The sequence below is a fragment of the Mirounga leonina genome, unplaced genomic scaffold (genome assembly GCF_011800145.1).
Source record: "Mirounga leonina isolate KUSES-001 unplaced genomic scaffold, KU_Mleo_1.0 Mir_165, whole genome shotgun sequence".
Classification (NCBI taxonomy): domain Eukaryota; kingdom Metazoa; phylum Chordata; class Mammalia; order Carnivora; family Phocidae; genus Mirounga; species Mirounga leonina.
In genome coordinates, this window is record NW_023270415.1 from 74925831 (window position 1) to 74947806 (window position 21976).

The following is a 21976-nucleotide window of genomic DNA, read 5'->3' on the forward strand; positions in this document are numbered from 1 at the left end:
CTCCAGGACAACTTTTGGGACCCAGATGGGTCCCCCTATGGGTGTTTTATGAGGCGTCCATTTCTGCCCTCTATCACTGTCCTCCTTCTACCTGAGTGTCTTGGGGCAGGCTCTGTCTCTTCTCAATAAGCTTGAGAAAGAACCGACGGATCCTAATACTGCATGAACCAAAACAAGAGAGGATGTGGCTGTCTTAGTGTAGGTCATACAACACGCGTGTGTGCAAACCAGACTTTCCTGAATGAGTGGGCTAATCCACTTGTATTCTGCACTGATCCACTCATTCTAAGCACAGCCTCAAATCCTAGATCCCCAAAGCATGAGTCACGGGATGACACGAAAGAATATACATCCCCTCCCCACTTAACTCCTCCCCTTGCTCTGAAAAACAACACTGCTATGCTTCACAGATTTCAGCCAAATCGATGAGGTCTACATTTTCTTTATTCCCAAGTTACCAAAAATGTCTATGCATTGTCCTGTCGGTCTTAAGAGGGGAAATGTTCACCAGACAAGCTCCTATTTCTTCTTCAGAAGTCTTGGCTCACAGGCTATTCCCCCTACCTTCTCCTCGGAAACCTCCCCTAAGTCCCGGGAACATGGGAGTTCTCCCTCTCCTCTGCTGTCCACCCCTCCCCCCAGCACCCAGTAAAACCCGTGGCGCTGACCCTGCTCCAGCGTGACTCTTGCCAGCACTTCCTCCTCCCCACAGGCTGCGGCCCTTTGAGAGCCGAATCCACACCAGACACACTTGTCTGCACGTCCGTGGAGCCAGCCCAGGGCCCAGCACAGTGGATACCCTACCACACCTGCGTGGCTAAATGAGAAAGAAAATCACCTTTCTCTTTGTTAGCGATTCATGTGAGGTTAGTCCAGCAAACCATCCGAACAACAGAAACTAAAAATCTGGGTAAGACTTTTTTTCAAATGACGTTAAATTTAAGAACTTTTTTTTTTTTTTTTTAAAGATTTGTTTGAGGGAGAGAGAGTGCGTGGGGAGAAGGGCAGAGGGAGAGGGAGAGAGAATCTCAAGCAGACTGTGCTGAGAACAGAGCTCAACATGGGGCTCCATCTCAGGACCTTGAGATCACGACCATGAGGTAACTACCAGAGCCAAAACCAAGAGTCAGATGCTTAAGCAACAATGCCACCCAGGCGCCCTGTTAACTCAAGAACCTTAAAAGGCATTATAAAGGGGGGTGCCTGGCTGGCTCAGTTGGAAGAGCATGCAACTCTTGATATCAGAGTTGTGAGTTTGAGTCCACGTGGGTGTAGAGATTATATAAATAAAAACTTAAAAATAAATAAATAAAAGACATTATAAAGAGTGGGGAAAACCACAGAGCAAGTGATTGTATTCACAACATGTGACCAAAAAATACCCACACCCAAAATACAGCTGACCCCATAACAATGTGGGACCAAGGTGCCAACCCCACACAGCTGAAAATCGACATACGACTTCTGACTTCCCAAAAGCTTAACCACTAGGTTAACTGTTGACTGGAAGGCTTACTGATAACATAAAGTTGAGTAACACATATTGTGTCTATTATACACTGTGTTCTTAGAGTAAAGCAAGCTTGAGAAAAGAAAATGTTACTTAAAATCATAAGGAAAACACATTTGCAATACTGTATTTATTGAAAAAAAAATCTGCATGTAAGTAGACTATGCGGTTCAAATCCATGTTGCTCAAGAGTCAACTGTATATAAAGAATTCCTGAACACAAATAAGAACAAAACCACCCAACAGAAAAATGGAGAAGTATTTGGATGGTATATCAAAAAAAAAAAAAAAAAAAAAAAGAGAGAGAGAGAGAGAAAGGAATCCAAAGGACCAAAAAATGTATGAAAAGGGCCTCTACCTCATTAACGATACGAAAACGAAACAAAACCACATACAGAAGGCAGTACGTGCACACGGACGGGGCTGGCGATTCTGAGCGCTCACACCCGCGGTGTGGACCCGCTGCAGCTGACGCAGCCTGGTGCGACGACTCTGGAACACAGCTGGGCATCGCCGCGCGCAGCTGAAGTGTGCGGGCCCCACGCCCCGCAAGTCCTCTCTAGGCGTGTTGACACCAGACACTCTCGAGGACAAACACACCCGGGTGCACGTGTAGACGGCGCAGGGGAGCAGAGCTCGGGAGAGCAGCACCACAGACGGAGGCCAAGCATCCACCTGCAGCGGAACAGGGGACAGCACCAGGCTGGGGCCACACAGCAGGGGGACCGCTCACCTGGCGGAGCGCGACACCGCAGAGAAGGGGGGAGAGCTACAGGCAAGAACGCTCAGCAGTCTCGCCAACATAACGTCCAGCAAAGAAGCCAAGCTCAAAACAAGCATGCAAAACAACATAAATTCCATGTACAGATCCTTATACCGATACATCAAGTTCAAAGGTGCGCCATACTACATTACTTTGTTTACAGACGTGTACATGGGTGGTAAAAGCACTGAGAAAACAGAAAGGTAACTGTCAAGAGAAGGCAGGCTAGTGGTCGCCTCTGGGAGAGAGAAGGGGTGCGCTCAGGAAGGCCCCGTGGAGGGGGCTGACTACAGGCAACCGTCCCCTTCTGGCACGCATCATCCGTCATACCACACGTTCATGCGTGTGCAATATTCTGGATGTACGTTCCGTCTCACAGTAGGAAAAGTAAAAACGGAATGGATGAATCAATGGGTAAATATGCGAAAAAAAAAAATAAACCCTCTTCACAAGCTTTTCGATGATTACAGAAAACGTACGTCTCATGTCTAGAATGACACACAGAGCCCAACAAGCGGGAGCCGTGATTCACATTAATAACACTAAGGACGACGCACGACGCTCCCACCCTGACAGGGAAGGCAGTTTTTGGGTTTACGGTCTCTTATCTGCATGAGAACGGTGACACTGGAACTGGGCCGCTGTCCTGACACATCCACCAGGACCTAAACGTCCAGCGAGAAGACTGGTGGGAACGTCCCACTAAAGACCCGATGACAGGCCGGGAGGAAATACTGAGTGTAACCCCGGCACTGCCAGCCTTAAATCAAGTGACACAGGGTGGAGACAGTCTGGGGTTACGTAAGCAGGAGCCTCCCTGGGGCTTTGGGGGCAGGACGCCAAGGAGATCTACGGCAGCACTTACAAAGAGGAGAAAACTCGACGGGAGATGGAGTTGCTGTCATTAATGACCGGAGTGGCCACTGAGTCCCCACACCGCGAGCCAGCACGTCGCCGCCCCGAGCTGTGTGCAGCCGGGATCCCAGGACCCCAGTTACACCTGGGACGGATGAAGCAGTCCATCCCACCAGGGCTTCTTCCAACGGAGGTCTTCCCTGGATTTTACTTCTGGAAAGCAACAGTCACAACATGTTTCCCCACCACTGGCTGTGGAGAGCTCTGTGGCCCAGAGCCTTCCTCGCGACCTTGAGTGGCGGGGCTTTCTGGAGCCAGAGCACCCTGAGCACAGTTCCTCGTTTTACCGCCAGGAGTCGTGACAACGTGAAAAAAGCAACCTGCGTGGAGATGCTCATCAGACTGCTATCACTGTGTGTCTCCACACAGAAACTCGGAGCAAACTGCCTCATTCAAAGGAAAGGTGAGAGCGGTCCTTTTTGCCTAACACTTGCATATGAGGCTGACAATCTGGAGCAAGAGAAGCAGCCCAGGAGTGAGGAGGGGAACCAGAACCCACTGGGGGTGAGGACTGGGATCCCTGGGTCTCCAGCACATGCCTCACAAGCACCTTGGGAGGACATATCACTTCTCTTCTTCCAGATGGGGATGCAGAGGCCCTGGGAGGTTAAGTGGTTTGCGGAAGGACGCAGACTCAGTCATCAGCAAAACCCAGGGTGCGAGCGAAGGTCCGTCTGACCCCGAAATGCATGCGCCAGCCACTCTCCTGGGCGGAGGGCGCACTGTCCACAGGCCTGCTGCAGACAAGCCCCCCTGCAGGGCCGTCTCCCTGTCAATGAACTGGACGGACCATCTCTGCAACTCTCCCTCTTACATTTTCAGTTTTGCAAGTGGATTTGTTGCCAATCACAGGATCAACAAGATGGTGCTGTTTTCACAATCATATTCCCAGCACAGACAAGCTCTGGTGGCACAAACCACTCACCTTTTCTTCCCCGGGCCTCCCCAAAATTCCTGCCTCAGGGCCCGGGGCGGAGCCTCCCACGTCGACAGCCCACCTGCTGCTGCCTCCAAAACTCCGAGTCAGACCGAGTTAACAACACTGCTACGGAAGAGCCCTCGTGCCTGCATTTCCACACATTTCCAGAGAATGCACCAGAAAAAGATTACCCACACTCCCTCCGACAGGAATCCCCACCGAGAGATTTCTTGAACATAATATAATAATGAAGCAAGGCTGTCCGCGCCCAACATTCGAAAACAGTGCACTTCGAGATATTAAATCTGCTCTTTGCTAAAAGGACAGCTCCTGACGGGCTGACGGAGCCTGCACATCACGCAGGGCCTGACTCACAGCAGGGCGTCTACAGCATCCTCTGCCCTGGGGACCATGCTTGGTTCCCCTGGGACTAAGCATCTCCCTTCTAAAGCGATGACATGTGTTTGGTCTCTCTTTAACCTCACTGCCCCTCGCTACTCTGAGAGAAGGAAAGCGCTGTGGGCTCAAGGCCACCGAGTGAACTGAGGACAGAGCGAAGACCCAAGCTGGGCCGGCCCAGTAATGGAAGAGCTGTTGAACCCCGTGTCTTTGTGGCTACAAGCCTTCGAAGGAGCTCGGAGTCCTGCCTTTACCTAGCTTCTTTTATGATGCATCTGTTCCACTGAAGCTCTATAGAATTTACTCATTTACTCATCGGGTCACTCAACGAATATTAATATTAAGTGCTGCCTACATGCTGGGAAGAGAACACAAACTAAAACACAGTGCGTCACAGAGCTTACATTCTCGCATCACAAACAAGTCATACGTAACCTGCCAGATCAAGCATCAGGGAGAAAAGCAAAGCATGTGAACCAAGCCCGGGAGAAGGTGAGAGACTTGCCTCTGGGAGAAGAGCGGGGCGGGGGGTGGTGCGCAGGAGGAGGTGTGAAGCCAGGCACAGGGATGGCGTGCAGCGCTGTGTGTGCAGAGGAGAGCGGTGGGGAGTGTGCGGAGGACAGGGAGCCTCGGGCCAGGCGGGGCAGCCACACGGAGCCACCTGAAGGATGTGAGCTGTAACTCTGAGGGTGCTCAGAAGCCACAGGAGGGACAGCTATTCGCGGGGTTCACTGTACCATTTTTTCTACTTTTGGATTATCTGATAACCAGTTTTTACCAAGTTGTTTCACAAAACCTAAGTGCTGGGAGGCACACTGGGGAGAGAAGAGGGGGGAGCTCTGTGGTCAAACACGTTTGAGGACTGCATGCTGTATCCCCTCCACACAACACCTACAGCATCCCAAGGAACTCATGTTACAAGGAGCACCCTCTGGAAAACTGCGCTTATGTCGCCCTCTGCCCTCCACCCTGCAATGGGAGTCGGTGTCCCCTCCCAGGCCAACCATGCGCTCCCCGAGCTCAGGCGCCATGGCCGACATCCTCCCTTCTCTGTCGGGTTGCCCGCTACAACCAACAGGAGTTCTGGGTACTACAGTCTCGCAAAACAAAACATGCAAAAACAAAACTCCGGCCGGCTGTTGCCTTCTACTCCCTACTCAGTGGTCAACGTGCTCATGAGAAACTTTCCACTCAGAGAAGTTTCATCACATGGAATCTCAGACCTGCCAAGTCCCCTTACCCACATGGTCAGCCAGCAAAGCCAGTGGCCCTTCTGGAACATTCTGGATGAGGACATGGGCTGGTAGACTGAAGTGTTGCCCACAGCCTGCTTGGAGAGTCACTTCAGCAGGGCCATGTGCAGGCCCCTCCCCCTGCAGCAAGAGAAACCCTGGGCAGGCCCCGTGCCAAAGACTGCACCTGCACCCCGAGACTGGGAAGTGAGCCACTCAGAAGGAAAAACATGTGTACTAGAAAGAAAGGGACCAGGACTGTAAAGACTACAAGACACATGGCGAGGCTTATAAGGGAAATTCCCGAAGAGCATCTGCCTCTGGAATACTCACTCCCTCACCTCCTTCTCCAGCCCAAGCTCAGTAGTGAACACAAACCGCGTGTGGGGACTGGTAAACTGCCCCCCAGAGTGACATCCACACAAGAGCCTAGACGCATAGACAGTCACAGGGGACAGGCCAGGGGGAAAAGAAACACTCAGGCAGAAGCAAAGAGACACACACCAGAAATGAAAGGGATGCATCCTAAGGAGCACCAGGGGCAAGCAGGCTTCCACAGATGTATGTTGCTGATGGTCAGCCTTTAAAGAGGTTTGTAGCAAAGATTTCAAAGCGATGCTATCAGTGTGAATGAGAATATCAACACCCCCCCCCCCCCACCGTCCCACCGGCGACACACAATCCAGGCCGACTAGGTACTCTGCACTGTGGTCTGTAATCTGAACCTTCAGGCGAGGCCACCCTGCACCACCTGTGCAGGAGAGGAGTCTCGTGATTTGTTTCTGGCCCCATCTCTTCAGGATTTATGAGCCTGAGCACACGAGGTTGGGACTTCGTTCCAGGTTCAGCCACGACAGGGACAAAACCAAGCCCGGGGTTAAGGAGCCAGAGAGAAGAAAGCCAGGTCTGCACATCAGTTGAGAAGCACAAAGCCATCTCTGTTATAAAATAAGGCCGGAGATAGATTGAACAATTTAAAAAAATAAATGTTTTTAAACCGTGGGGTACAAGTTCAAGAACGGCGTGCGTGGAGGCAATTACCTCATCACAATAAATAACAGTAAATCCATCCACACTAATTGCTTTTCATGCCAGAGCTTGGAAGACTCTTCAGTGTTCTCCGATTATTGATTTGTTTGTAATCGCTTGTGCTGTCAAAAATGCAGTATTTCCAAAGAATATACCGCTCACTATTAGACGGGATTTTAATTTAACGTAGGACAATCCAATTTTCATTTTTTTTCCAGAAGTACTTAAAAAATCTAAAATACAAGGAAGCTGAAGACGAAATCACAGGTTTTTAGCCGACACTTCAGCTCCAACAATTTAATGAATGGCTGATCACCTCCCACCCCTCCATGGCCCTTCTTTCTCCTCAAACACATACACACACACACACACACACACACACACGAAGCAAAGCACAAAACAAAAACAGAAAGTGTAATCTCAGATTCTTCACTTTCATGAAAAGTAAGAACTAAAAAGCAAAACAAACATCACCCACAGAAACCCTGCATTTCAACTCCTTACCCTCTCTGCTCCGTGGTTCAAAAATTTCCACTGAACTTGGGAAATGCTCCTCCTGCTAAGTTCATGCTCAGTCAGCTTAAGGATTTTGCTTGAGTTTTGATAGCTACACACGTTAACCGCAGTTTTATATAACCAAAGCAGTGAGGGGGAAAAAGGACAAGGGGACAAAAATGTCCCTCTGTTTGGGATGACAATGAGAAGGGCTAGAGTCCTGGATGGAGAGTAGCTTTGTCTACAAGAGACAAGGATCAAAATCCCAGCTCCACCACTTACTGATTGCATTATTCTTGAGTGTGTAACTTAGCTGGATGCAGGCCCCTGTTTCCACATCTGTGAAATGGGAATATTAATACCTACATTATAGAGGATTTTGAGGACAAAACAAAGTAACATACATCAAATACTTGCTGTAATGCCCAACACATGACTATTATAAAAAGGACCTGCCTTCTCTATTCTGGCACAAGATATTTAACTAAACATTCAGCCTCCTGCTGGAACTTTCTAAGGGAAAGATGAAACCATCTCCCAGGTAACAGGAGAAGTTATAGTAGAAATAAAGCCACGATGCCCCGCGCCGTGCCAGATGACTCAGCATTCTGACGGACACTGAGAACTTCAGACTGAGGATGGATCTGGACTGTTTATAAGTGTGTGGTTCTAGACATTCTGCCTGCTTGAGATCATTTCCCTACTTATACTCCCTTGCTCACAAAGTTTAGCCTGGAAACCGGGAGTCAATACTTACACAGCCACATCCTGGCTGACCTCATCCAAACACCACCTTTGGCCAAGTTAGCACCTAAGCCCCTTATGGACTCTGTGAGTCTAGCTGCCTGGTGTCTTCTACACATATCACTTGTTTCTGCTTCACATGGACACACTAGGAACATCTTTGGGACCCATCGCATTATCGGGCATCAACGAGGGAGTACACTAACTCCCTCTGATTTTTGGCTATCAGTCACCCAGAGAACTTTCCTGTTGCTATAGGTTTTCAAACCTATTAGGTTTTACATGATAGGATAATACTATATTAACCCAATTAAAACATGGTTTTTACAAAATGATGGAATTGGAATAATTAGCTGTTCCTCTGGGTTCTCACAGCATTTAGTACACAACTTTCTTGTAGCAGTTCATATACTTGCTGTTGCTTTTTATGCACATAGGGCTCTTCCCAGACTCGTGAGCCTGACAGACAGATGCTTGGCTTTATCCTGACATCCCCTGCCCCTGGCAGAGTGCCTGGCACACAGTGGGTACACAGAAAAGGGGTATTAAAGGAATAAGTAAACACTTCAGGTTTTGCATCAAAAATTCAGATGCAATTTAGTACTCCTTATACCTACCCTTCTCTTTAAAATTCTGTATGTAAAATTGTGGTAGGATACACTCCAGATGAAATACCTAGGAAAAGCTCATGAATGATAATGAAATCAACAACTGAAATCTTCCTTACTTCTCACTAGTTTTGTGAAAATACTTTAGTTATGCAAATTTTAATTTGACAATAAACAAGACATTCCTCAGGCTTCCTAATACAAATTTTTTAGGATTCAACTGGTTTAGATACGTATCAAATATAAATTAAATTTAATAGTGTCTTTTCAAGATGATGATCTGGCTGGTTCCTTCTTAAAAGAACATCCTTGTACACACCTAAAGTTCAGTAGCCACAAGAGAGAAGACCAGCCCTCACCTTCAGAAAGCCAGGGCAGGGGAATGATCATGACCATTTGTCAAACAACCAAGGCCTTGTTTCGGGAATGAAGACGTCTAAAGTAAGAAGGAGGGTCAGCAGTAAGTCGCACTGAATAGTTCCCAAAATGCACAGATTTTGAAAACTGCTGATTTCAGACTGACTTTTTCTTTTCTTTTAGACTTGGCAAATTCACACACCAAATTTCTGACTTGCGTTAAAGAAGTCAGGAATCTCGTGGAGCACTTGGAGCTTCACACAGCAAAGACCCAAAGCGCAGGCTCCCTCCAGCACTGGGGCCGGTGACATGTCTCAGAGTAACGCACACCTGAGTGAGAAGTAGTGCTGAGGGGAGAAGGACACGGGGAAGCGCGGGGCTGGCCCCCATGTTCAGGGGAGCCAGACTCTGTGATAGCGTGCATGTGTCCAGCAGCGCTGGGCAGCACCGTTCAGGAGAGACGTGCCCTCTGTCAGAAGAAGGCGAATGCATGAGTAACCCCACCCAGGAAATGCACCTGGTAAAAGGTTCTGTGTTAAGTGATATCTTTCTGTGGTCAAGCAGGGTGTACAGGAATGTATCCAATCAGTGGAATTGGGTGACGATGACTCGGGGGGCAAACAGAACAGGTCACAGGCACCGAGAATCTTGAACAAAGGCATGATAGAGAGGACAATAGCGTGCAGATATAATCCTGAGATGAAGAGAGAGGAAGAAACCGGAAGGAGTCTGGGTGAACCGAACATTTGAGAACACTATGTCAAGCCCTGCAGGAAGCACTTATTTACTGCTCCCAACCTGTAAGTGACGAGAGATACTGCTTGATCACCACGTTACAGAGGTTGGGTGTCCTGCCCAAGGCCACACTAGCAGTAAGTGGCAAGACTGGATTAGAACACAGTCTGACCACAAAGCCATGACGCATAAAGTCAACATAGGAAGAGCTCATGCCGCAAGATAAGGGGCTTACACCAGAGCTGCATGCTGTTATTTCTTCCCGGCCCAACTCGTGAGTAATGCTGCGTGGAGAACACCCTCACCCGAGAGCTGGGGGAGCTCACAGTGACTTTGACTCCACTTAGATTACTCATGACAGCAGCTGTCTGCCACCTCACGCCCCCTCCTTGCTCCTTACTTCCAGCCAAACTTCTGCCTGTCCAGAGCAGGTGGGCGAGGGAGTCAAGAGAACATTTGTGGGCACCTACTTTGTGTAGGCATCGTGTTAGGCATTGTCAGAATCACATGGTGGGGCGTTTCCGCTTCGAGTGAGGGTGTAGAAAGTCACAAGGGACGGCTGCCCCACACAAACAACATGACACATCTTTTTTAAAATCCACCAGGCTGCTAAGGACACAAAGAAACCGAAGTGAACCAAATTCTAGAAACAAGCAAACACTGCCCAGGAGAAAAGAGACCCGTGGCTGCTCTCATCCCTGGCACTATGAGATGGGGAACTTCATCAGGTACAAGGGAGCAGGGCAGGGGGCTGGGGGCTGGGGGCTGGGGCAGGAGAGGAGAGAAGATCCGCTCTAGCCCTTGGGGCCCTGCATCTTCACTGCACACAAGGGCACTGCACACACTGGGCAAGGACTCCTGGCCCAAAGCGAGCGAGGCAGAAGAAGAAATCCTCTGCCACAGAAACCTTCACCTCTCCTGAGGCTGGGCTGGGCAGAGAGGAGAGTGTTTTCCCAGGAAGCAGAAAGCTGGAGAGAAACAGGATCGTGCCAACAACTCGAAAAGCAGGCAGCCAGCCTGCAAAGCTGATAGAGAGCCCACATGGTTTAGAAAGGCAGAAGCCACGCTGTGAAGCAGAAAGGGAATTCTGGAGTCTCACTGTGCTCAGATGCCCAGCCCTGCTGAAAGGAAAGTCCTGATCCTATTCTCAAAACATCTGAAGACAGTGGAGAACCAACCCTGGAACTGCAACAGAGCCCAGATCCAGATCGATTACAGATTAGATTCATTCATTCCTGTGCTGGGGGTAACCCAAGGCCACACCCAGGTTCAACGATTGGCTGGGAGGGCTCACAGGACTCAGGATACAGTCAAACTCACAGCTATAATTCCTTATAGCATAAGAATGCAAAGCAAAACTCACAAAGGGAAGAGGCATGTGGGGTGAAGTCCAGGGGAAACCAGGCACGAGTCTCCAAGACCCCTCTCCCAGCAAAGGCCCACAGGGCAGCTTAATTCCCCAGCAACAAGCTGTAACACATGTGAAAAGGTACCAGCCTGAAAAGGTCACTGGAAGCTCAGTGCCAGGGTTTTACTGGAACTAATCACAAAGGCACTCTCTGCCTAGCACATACCAACACTCCAGACTCCCAGAAGGAAACAGATATTGGGCACACACCACGTTGTCTGGACAGCTTAGGCACCATCAACTCCTCTTATCAATGAGGGTTGTGGGAAGTCCTCTGATGTCCAAGGTCCCAGATGGCAGCCAAGGGCCAAGCTTGCAAGTACACCCTTGACAGGACGCAGTCAGGCCTGCCTGTTAGCTATCTCTGGACAATCCCCCACTGGCCTGATACAGAAAGAGGCACATACTTTCCCATGGCCAATTATTAGTTAGCTCAGTCTCTACTGTTCTTTCATACATAATATCTAGCATTCAGTTAAAAATTATGAGACATGCAAAGAAACAAGAAAATGCAATCCCAAATCAAGAAAAAGTAAACAGAAACTGATGTACAGATAGCTCAGATATGAAATTATTAGATATAAACATTTAAATAGTGATGATAAATGTGTTAAAGGCTCTAATGAAAAACACGTGTAACCAGATAATAAATTTTAGCAGAATAAAAACTGTAAGAACCAAATGAAAATGCCAGAAAATAGGAAAAAAAAAAATGAATAATTCACTTGAGTATCTAAATAGCAGCTTTGATGTTAGGAGAAGGATAAGTAATCTTGACAAAAGATCAGTAGAAGTCATATAAACTGAAACACAAAGAGAAAGAAGAATTAAAGAGAGAGAGAGAGATCATCTGAATGCTGTGAGATACCAAACAATTTAATATGATGTAGTTTCATCCTAGAGGAAAAGGAGAAAACATATGGAAAAGAAGTAATATTCAAGAGATAACAGCTGAGAAGAGACTGGTCCACAACTGATGAAAGGCATCAATCCACAAGACCCAAAAGCTCAGCAAACCCCAAGTAAGGCAAACACGAGGAAGCTATACCTAAACTTAATGATGTTAATGTGATGAAAACCAAAGAAAGAGAGAAAAAGCTTAAAACCAGACAGAGGAAAAAGGACCATTACACACAGGGAGAAATGATAAGGATTAGAAATAACAAAGGACAAAACATAATAGAACAATGTCCTTAGAGTGATGTCTTCCCAGAAATCCACAGTCATCAAAAGTAAAGTAAATTTACTCAAAGTAAAGAATTTCCAAACAGACAAAAGCTGAGATAATTTAACCCCAGCAAACCAGCATATAACAAATGCTAGGAGGAAAATTTATCAGATGGAAGCCCAGGCCTACAAGGAAAAAATAAAGAACACCAGAAAGATTAAATACATAGGGGAATATAAAAAACATTTTAAAAATATCATATGTGTATATACATATATATATACATAAATATTAAAAATGTCTTTTTTGTATATGAAATATATGTAAATATATTTTATAATTTAAAAAATTATATTTTGGTATGTACTTAAATATTGACTGCATAAAGCAAAAAATAATAGAACTGTGTTGAGTTTATAACAAATGGAAGCAATAAATATGACTATAAGAGCACAAAGGGTATAAGAGAAATAATATGAATTACAGCATTTCATGGTTCTTAACACTGTTCATGAAATAGTATATCTGGAACTAGCTAGAATGTGTTACAATACAGATGCATAATACAACGTGTACACCAATCGCTAAAAAGAAAATAAATTGAAAATAGATCAAGATGGTACTTTTCAAATGAGACATATCAAAATTACATTAAATGTAAATGGACTAAAAGCATTCCAATTAAAAGACAGAACTGTCAGATGGGCCATGTGCTTGCACGTGCGTGCACACACACACACACACACAAAGCACAAACAAGATCCAGCTATATGCTATTTATAGGAACACACTTTATTTTATTTTTTTTAAAGATTTATTTATTTGACAGAGAGAAACACAGCAAGAAAGGGAACACAAACAGAGGGAGTGGGAGAGGGAGGAGCAGGCTTCCCGCTGAGCAGGGAGTCCAATGTGGGGCTCGATCCCAGGACCCTGAGACCATGACCTGAGCCAAAGGCAGACGCTTAATGACTGAGCCACCCAGGCGCCCTTGGAACACACTTTAAATATAAAGACTCAGATAGAACGTTTCCTTCAGAGTTCAAAACCCAGTGTGGTGGCTGGCAGATTATGGTCCATGGACCCCCTGCATCAGAACCACAGGAGAATGTAACCACAGGAGAATGGAGTCAAGGATTCCTGATGGTCTTTAGGCTCAAAGAAATCACAAAAGCATCTCCTGGGTTTGGGAACACATTATCTGCACATTTGTTAAGATCTCAAGGTGGCTCTGAAGTTGAGTAAGAACTGATCTGGTGGGAAGAGTGGCCAGAGGCCAGAACTGCTCCCATTAACAAAAGAGCAAGCCTGAGATCCTCCCAGCACCTCCCCCCTGTGGTGGCCAGCACAGGGCTGATAGTCCAAGTCTGCCCCAAGCTATGAGAACTTATTCCTTCTGGTCTCCTCCTTCAAATCAACCACTCCTTCTGAAAGTAGCATTTGAAATAATGACATCATTGTTCCCGTATTCCAAATAAGGAGGCAGTGGCCCAAAAAGACAAAGGATCAAAATCCCCAGATGTCACCTAGTTAGTAAGTAATGGCACCAAGATTTTGATGCTTATCTGCCCAACTCCAAAACCATAAATAACAACAACAAAAGCAAAATAACACCAACATCTAAAGACATATGTAGAAGAAATCCAGAGAGGGAGAAAAACTATATGAGATTACTGACTCTGGGAAACAAACCAAGGGTTGCGGAAAGGAAGGGGGGGGGGGGAGATGGGGTAATTGGGTGATGAGCATTAAGGAGGGAATATGATGTGATGAACACTGGGTGTTATATACAACTAATGAATCGTTTAACATTATATCAAAAACTAATGATGTACTATATATTGGCTAACAACTTAAAAAAAGAAATAAAGACATATGTAAAGAAAGCATAATACCTAGAAAATATTTACAATGAGTGACTTGCAAACATAAATTTAGGCTCACTAAAAAAATAAACCATGATCGGGCTGGTCTTTTTTTTTTTTTTTTTTTTTAGAGACTGGAGTCATTTTTAAAGATTGGGAAGGGAGAAACAGTCAACATTTTTTGATCATCTACCATGTACCATACCCACTACTCATACAAACGGTATCACTTTGAATATGTCCAACACCAGAGAAAGATATTACGATCAGCATTTTAAAGACAATAAAAATGTATAGATTAGTTACATTAAACAGACTACAAGTAGCACAGCCAGGATCTAAACCTGAGTCTATCTGGTTCTAAATTCTGCGTTTTTCTGCAAGACCTCAATGCTCTCAGAGATTGTCAAGTGCAAAACAGAATCCCAGTGAACTTCAAAGAGCAATTTGTCACTGCTTTCCTGGGACAATGTCAGAGATGATGAACAAGTTTACATTCTGCTTTGACATTGGGTAGTTTCTAAAATATTTTTATTTATAGTTTTGCCTTTTACTTAAATTTACTGAACAGGTAAAAACATTTAGTTCACCCAGTTCAAAACTTAACTGGGAAAGGTCTCGCTCCAAGCCCCGGCCTCCTATCTACCCGTCCCAACCCTCACTGCCCAACCATATGGTTTATTTATTTTGTGCATATGCTTCAAAAGGCTTTAAAGCAGACATAAATAAATACATATATATCTCTGCCCTTTCTTACCTCAAAGGCAGTGTACTTTATTGTTCTAAATCTTGCTTTTTCCACTTCATTATATATATCAATACCTTTCCAAAGAAGTAAGTAAGTACTCTTTTTTTGTAGCTGTACAGTTCTGGTGTTTGGATGCCCCCTGGTTTATTTAAGCCTTACTCTATCCACAAACATTTCCGTTGTTTCCAATGAATAACATTGCACAGTCCTTATTTCAGACATCAGCAAGTGCACCCATAAAATCACATCTTACAAGAGGCAGGCTGAGGCAAAAAGCATGTGCACCTGCAGGTGGGATAGGTTCTCCAACCTGCGCCCACCCAGGGCTTGGGAGCATTTACCCTCCAAATGGCAAAGTATAAACAGCTCTCACACAGCCTCACCAACAGACAGTGCTATCAAACTTGGGAATGTTTACTAATCGATAAGCAAAAAATGGTATTTCAATGTACTTTCCCTTTATTTTTTTTTTAATTATCAGTGAGATGAGGCACCTTATCAGATACCCAAGAGCTATTCCCTTCTCTGTGACCTGTTCTCTTTACCTACTTTTCAATTGGGATATCAGGAGCAGTTTTTTTTTTTTTTACTTTTTTTTATCATTATGTTAATCACCATACATTACACCATTAGTTTTTGATGTAGTGTTCCATGATTCATTGTTTGTGCATAACACCCAGTGCTCCATGCAGAACATGCCCTCTTTCATACCCATCACCAGGCTAACCCATCCTCCCACCCCCCTCCCCTCTAGAACCCTCAGTTTGTTTTTCAGAGTCCATCATCTCTCATGGTTCGTCTCCCCCTCCGATTTCCCCCCCTCATTCTTCCCCTCCTACTGGGAGCAGTTTATTTTTAATATGAGATTATCATTCATAAAGATAAGGCAAATGTTAAAAAACCAGTAGCATTAAAAATTCCAGCTGCTCAATCAGTATTTTCCTTCTTGATTTTGAAAAATACTACCTTAAAGTACCATTCTCTGTCTTTGGTATCTAACGAGTACACTGTGAGAAATCTAGACTAGTTTCCTAGAAGGAATGGGTGAATCAATCAGGATAGCAGACAAGCTAGGGAGGGAAGTCCAGTGACCCCAAATCAGCTAAAACAGTGGATCTGTGGAACCATTTCCCTCCTCCCCTCCACCTTCTCCATCTCTCTTATCAGTACCTCCCACCCCAGTATCAATGACTCTCATGACAGGAAAGAAAACAGCACAACTCTGTTTTTTAGAAATCAGTAATTACAATCCAGTTTCACAAGCTGTATGAACCCAAGTGAAATGAGTATGTAACCCTCACACTTAGTATGAATGATACATACAGGGCTAGCAAAAACAAGCATCCTCTTTATATAAGTATCCCTTTATATGAAAAGATAAGACTTTATTTAAAAATAAAGTTATTCAAAACAATGAAGAGATAAGCTGCAGAGTGGGAGAAAATATTTGCAATTAGGGACCATTATCCAAAATACATAAAGAACTCTTAACTCTTAAAACTCAACAATAAGTTGAGAAAATGAATAACCCAAGTAAAAAAAGAAAAAGAAAAAAAGAGCAAAAAGCCTGAGCAGACACATCACTAAAGAAGATATACAGATGATGAACAGGCACATGAAAGATGCTCCACAGCTTATGTCATCAGGGAAATACAAATTAAAGCAAGGATGAGTATCACACCTCACCCCTATTAGAGTGACCCAAATCCAGAACACTGAAAACACCAAATGCTGGTGAGGATGTGAAGCAACAGGAACTCTGATGCATTGCTAGTGGGGATGCAGAATGGTACAGCCACTGTGGAAGACCGTGAGTGTGGCAGTTTCTTGCCGAGCTAAACATACTCCTACCATACAATCCGGCAATCACACTCCTTAGTATTTACCTGAAGGAGCTGGGAACTTAGGTCGGGACAAAAATCTGCACCCAGTGTTTAAGCAGCTTTATTCATAATTGCCAATACTTTCGAAGCAACCAAGATGTCCTTCAGTAGGTGAATGGATAAACAAACTGTGGTATCCAGGTGATGGAATATTATTCAGCACTAAAAAGAAATGCACCATCAAGTCATGAAAAGACATGGAGGAACCTTAAATGTGTATTACTAAGTGAAAGAAGCCAATCTGAAAAGGCTACATGCTGTATGATTCCAACTCTAGGACATTCTGGAAAAGGCGAAGCTATGGAGACAGTAGGCGGATTAGTGGCTGCCAGGGGAGACGGGGGGCAGAGAGGGTGAATGGGTGGAGCACAGAGGGCTTTCAAGGCAGTGAGACGGCTCTGCATGATGACCGTAACAGTGGATACGTGTCACGATACATCTGTCAAAACCCACAGAAGGCAGAAAGCCAACATGGAGCCCTACTGTACTATGGCCTTGGGTGAGTAGGACGTATCGGTATAGGCTGGACTATGACAAATGTACTGCTCTGGTGGGGATGCTGACAATGGGGAGGGTGTGAGTAGGAGGCAGGGCCAGACAGTATAGAAGTGCCTGTACTTTCTTCTCAATTTCGCTGTGAACCGAAAACTACCTTCAAAATACTTTATTAATTTCAAAAAAAAAAAAAAGAGGTAAGACGTAAAATCCAACGAAGGCCCGTGGTTTAGTTAACAGGATACCAAAGTCAATTTCCCAGTTTTGATAACCCACTATGGTTAAAGAAGACACTGTCGTTGAGGGAAGACGGGGAATCGGTACCTGGGAAATCCGCCGGACTCTAGATCAGTTTAGAATTATTTTAAAATAAAAATGTTTTCAATGAAATAAAGCCACAATTTATTAACGTGGTAGGGAGACTACCACGGAGTCACCCAGGCCCCCTAATCGAGAACAATCCTCTCAAGAGAGTTGTGGGGTCAAAGGGGCCCGACAAGAGAGAGAGAAAACCGTGTGAGGGGACTCCCGCCTGCGATCACATTGCCTCACTGAGCAGCGTGCGGGTGTATTTATTCACGAGGAAGCAAAGAGCTGACTAGCCAGAGGGAGGGAACAAGCCCATTTGGTCTGGAGGCCCCTGGCTCCGTGGCAGCTCCTCTGTGCAAGCATCTTCTCTGGCACTTGCTGAAGACTGACCGTGTCAGTCCCACCCGCGGTAATGCATTTTAATTACAGCTGCAAGAGGTGCATAGAGCACCTTCACTGCTTGTGAATTCTCTGGGGTTTGATGGGCTTCACCCCATGTTTTATAGTCCTTTCAATCTTAGGATGACTTGGAAATGCTTTTGGCATGAAGATGTTCCCAGAAAAAACTGGGAATGACCATAACTGTCCAATTATGAGTGGAATGGGTAATTAAACTAGGATACTCATCCCAAAGCAGCCGTTAAAAGCAGTTTTACAGTAAGTATATTTTCATGAAATGGAAAAATGCCTGTGGAATGATGATTTAAAAAAAAAAAAAGGCTATATTTATAACGCTCAAATCAGGCAGGCTCTCCAGCCCTGCCTTTGACTGGGAGGTTATTCTAACTCAACAGCGAAGTATTCTTGGCAAACCATCTGGCCACTCATTTAAAGCGACATTCTCTAATAGAGCTTTATCAGTGGTAAAACTGATGTTTGAATCTCCACCCAAAAATGCTCATTTACAGTAGGACCTCAATTAGGTTTTAAAAAAAATATATCGTATCCAAAAATTCTGCAAAGAAAGGGAAGGAAAAGCACTTTCCAAATCTTATACAGTGAACATATATTTTTATTTTTAAAATAAATAAATAAAAACATGTAATTTTAAAAGGCAATACAAGAGTTTGCCCTTATTACAGTGTTTCTGGATACAAATTATATACTGTAAATTATATATCTGCATCTAGGAAAGCCAACTGGTTTCCTCTTGGAAGCCGACTGCAATGGATTAGTAGTGTCTGCCTGACAATTCTGAGGCCTCATGTAGGATTAGTGAAACAGAGAGGCTTGATTTCTTGGTAATATTTGCCACTGGTATGCAGAGGGAGTGTGGGAGCACGCATACCATGTATTTTCGGATTCTGATGAGAGTTTTCTACCAAAGAGTAGATGTGAAAGGAAGAAAACAGAGGGGAATGCAGTGGGCGGAATAATGTCCCTGCAAAGATGTCCACGTCCTGGTATCTGGAAGCTCACACGGCAAAAAGAAGTTACGACTACATGGGGAGTCGAAGTTGTTAACCATCTGACCTTAAGGTAAGGACGTTCTCCTGGGCCATCCAAGTGGGCCCACAGGTGAAATCACAAGGGTCCTCCCAGGTGAAAGGCGGAAGGGAGGCAGAGGAGAGAGAGGTGGGGTGCTACGTTGCTGGCTCGGAAGACAGAGGGCTGGGGCCAAGAGCCAAGGAATGCAGGCAGCCTCCAGAAGCCAGAAAAGGCCAGGGGATGGATTTTCTCCTAAAGCCTCCGGAAGAAATACAGCCCTGCCATCACCTTGCCTTTAGCTCCGTGAGACCCATGCCAGAATTCTGAACTATTCAGTAATAACTTGTACAGTTTCTAGCTACAAGGTGGAGGTAGTTGAGCAGTAACAGAAAAGTGACGGAGAGGGGTGCCTAGGTGGCTCAGTTGTTAAGCGTCTGCCTTCGGCTCAGGTCATGATCCCAGGGTCCTGGGATCGAGCCCCGCATCGGGCTCCCTGCTCCGTGGGAAGCCTGCTTCTCCCTCTCCTGCTCCCCCTGCTTGTGATCCCTCTCTCGCTGTGTCTCTCTCTGTCAAATAAATAAATAAAATCTTAAAAAAAAGAAGAAGAAAAGTGACAGAGAGGAAAGAGAACCGTCCACTGTCAAAACTTTGTTTCGCTTTGTCGATCCCAGTCACTTGAGAAACATTACTTACACTAACTCGTGCTACAAGAGCACCTGACCTGGAGGAGGTGAGAGGCCGGAGTCGGACTGAGTGGTTCCCAGCCCAGCCGCGGTACCATTCCGTAGGGAGGGTGCCCATGGGAAGGCAGACGTGACCCCAGGGCCAGCTCTGCCCCATAGCTCCCAAGGCCTCAGCAGCGAACGGCAGCTATGTGACAGCAGGGTGACACTTGAGCTCAAACCATCCCCAAATCCACTTCCTGTACACACAAGCCTAAGATTCCACAAATCTGAGAGAGAGAACAGTGAGGACTGGGGGGCAGAGAGACTGTTGGGCTGTGTCTGGCTGGGGAAGAAGACGTTTCCCGCTGAAAACCCAGGAACGAATGGGAAGTCTAGCTCCAGTTTGGGGACGGGGAGGACAGTAAAGAACCTGCCAGTCCTCCTTTCTCATCTATGAAGTGAGAGCTGCCTCAGCTCGCTGTTCCCTAGCACCCCACCTGCGCTAGTCTACGGAAGTCTAGGCTCCCCCAAAGAAACACACCTGTGGTGGTGCAACTCGAGATAAAGCTCTTCATTTTAAATCACGTACAAAATCTGCAGGACACTCAAGAAGCTCCCCACGGACACACCGCCACTCCCACGAGGTGACACCCACCTGAGAAACACAGGTCCGCCACAGGGACATTAAAGCCGAGACACAAGCAACAGGTGCAGCCCCCTCAGTTTTCCCCGTGAGCCCCTCTCTGCCCACAAGGAGTAAGGAGGAGTAAGGAGAAGACGTGCGGAGAGAAGCCCAGGCCTAGGACTCGGAGACAAAGTCAGTTCTGGGCCCTTCCCTTCCTGGATGTTTACAGCACATAAACCCCTAACCCTCTGAGCCACTTGGTTTCTTAACCAGCAGAGGTGAGATCCTGAGAAGTCATCTCTCACTGGGCTGGCTGTTCTGAGCCTCAGAAGAGCTTGCCGATGGGGGAGTCCTCGTCCCCTCCGAAGTGGTGGCAACACAGCTTGGTTAGTGTTTCAACGGTGACTGAAATCTGTAGATGTGGGCATGGCAGACAAGCCTAATGGGGGACCGGGTACCTTCTCTGAGGTTCGAGTTCTTCATCAGTGAGAGAGGGATGATGGGCTCTACCGTGGGGGAGGGGAGAGCTGACGGGAGTGAAGCTCCGAGCACAGTGCAGGCATACAGCAGGTGCTCAATAAATGCAACCTGCAAGTGTGGCGGCCCATGGCCCCTCCCACCTTCTCCATTCTCCGGGACTCAGCGGTGGACACGACTTCAACAAACATTAGAGCACCGTGCTTTCCGTTTCCATGCGTAGATGCAGTGGCAGAATCAACTTTAAGGCTTGAGTTCCCAGCGCCGGGTGGAAGTTCTTGTCAAACAAATGCACAAGACCACAAGCCTCACTGTCAGTAACTGCAGCAGAAGTGGTGGCCAAGTGCATATTTAGCAGCCACGTTCAGTAGATCTCAGTTACAGCTATGACGTGAATACGGACAGCCACCGCCTCCTGAGGCCCTACTATGTGCCGGGCACGGCAACGGGCACCCCGTGGCCACCATCTCCAGTTCCCCGGCTGGGCATTGTCACGAGCCTGTTGTACCAGGGGACTGACCTGAGGCCGTCCAGGTCTGAAAGCACACCCCCTTGTTCCTAGAGCTCACAGCCTCTCCTCTACATCCCTCCAGATTTTTAGAGTAAGAGCATGCCTTTTCTCTAGTTACGCATGGTCCCTGGACCTGGCTTCCAAAGGATAGAGAAATCCCACCCTTCTGGCAGGAGAGCGCACGCCACGAGGTGAGCTACACCTCGGACTCCACGCATCCTAGCCAAGGGGGCCCGGAAGTGAAGGGAACACCCCAAAATAATGACACCTTCATTTTGACAAGCAACGCACTTCCAGCATGCCCCTGCCCGCCACGCGCCAAGTCCTCTCACCTTGAAGGAGGCATGCTGCTCCATGTGCCGCAGCAGCTGGGGCTTCTGGGCTGCCGTGTAGTCACACACCGTGCACTTAAACTGCTTCCCTGGAAAGAAGGGAGGAGAAGGTGAGTGTCATCAGGCTAACAGCTCCTGCAGATGAATGCAGTGCCAGGCAGAGAGACAGGCACATGATGATCCCCTTGCCACGTGGGAGTCCAGAATCTCTGGGGGAACAGCCTGTCCATGCCCAGATACCTGTTGACCACAGGTGGCAACGGAAGGGGGCTCGCCATGGAAGGAGGAGGAGAACAGTCTGGGGAGGCCCCAGGAGCAACAACACTTGAGCAGGCTCCTAAAGAAAGTCAGGGTGT

The 21976-nt window shown here is 46.6% G+C and overlaps 1 protein-coding gene across 2 annotated transcripts in view; it reads right to left on the minus strand.

Moving 5' to 3' along the window:
• The window catches only part of ZFAT (zinc finger and AT-hook domain containing), a 201875-nt gene that overhangs the window by 54509 nt on the left and 125390 nt on the right, over positions 1–21976 (minus strand). For both annotated transcript variants that reach the window (XM_035011991.1, XM_035011992.1), the window contains one exon: positions 21621–21709. In XM_035011991.1, the coding sequence (XP_034867882.1) occupies positions 21621–21709 (89 nt within the window). The remainder of the gene's footprint in view (positions 1–21620; positions 21710–21976) is intronic.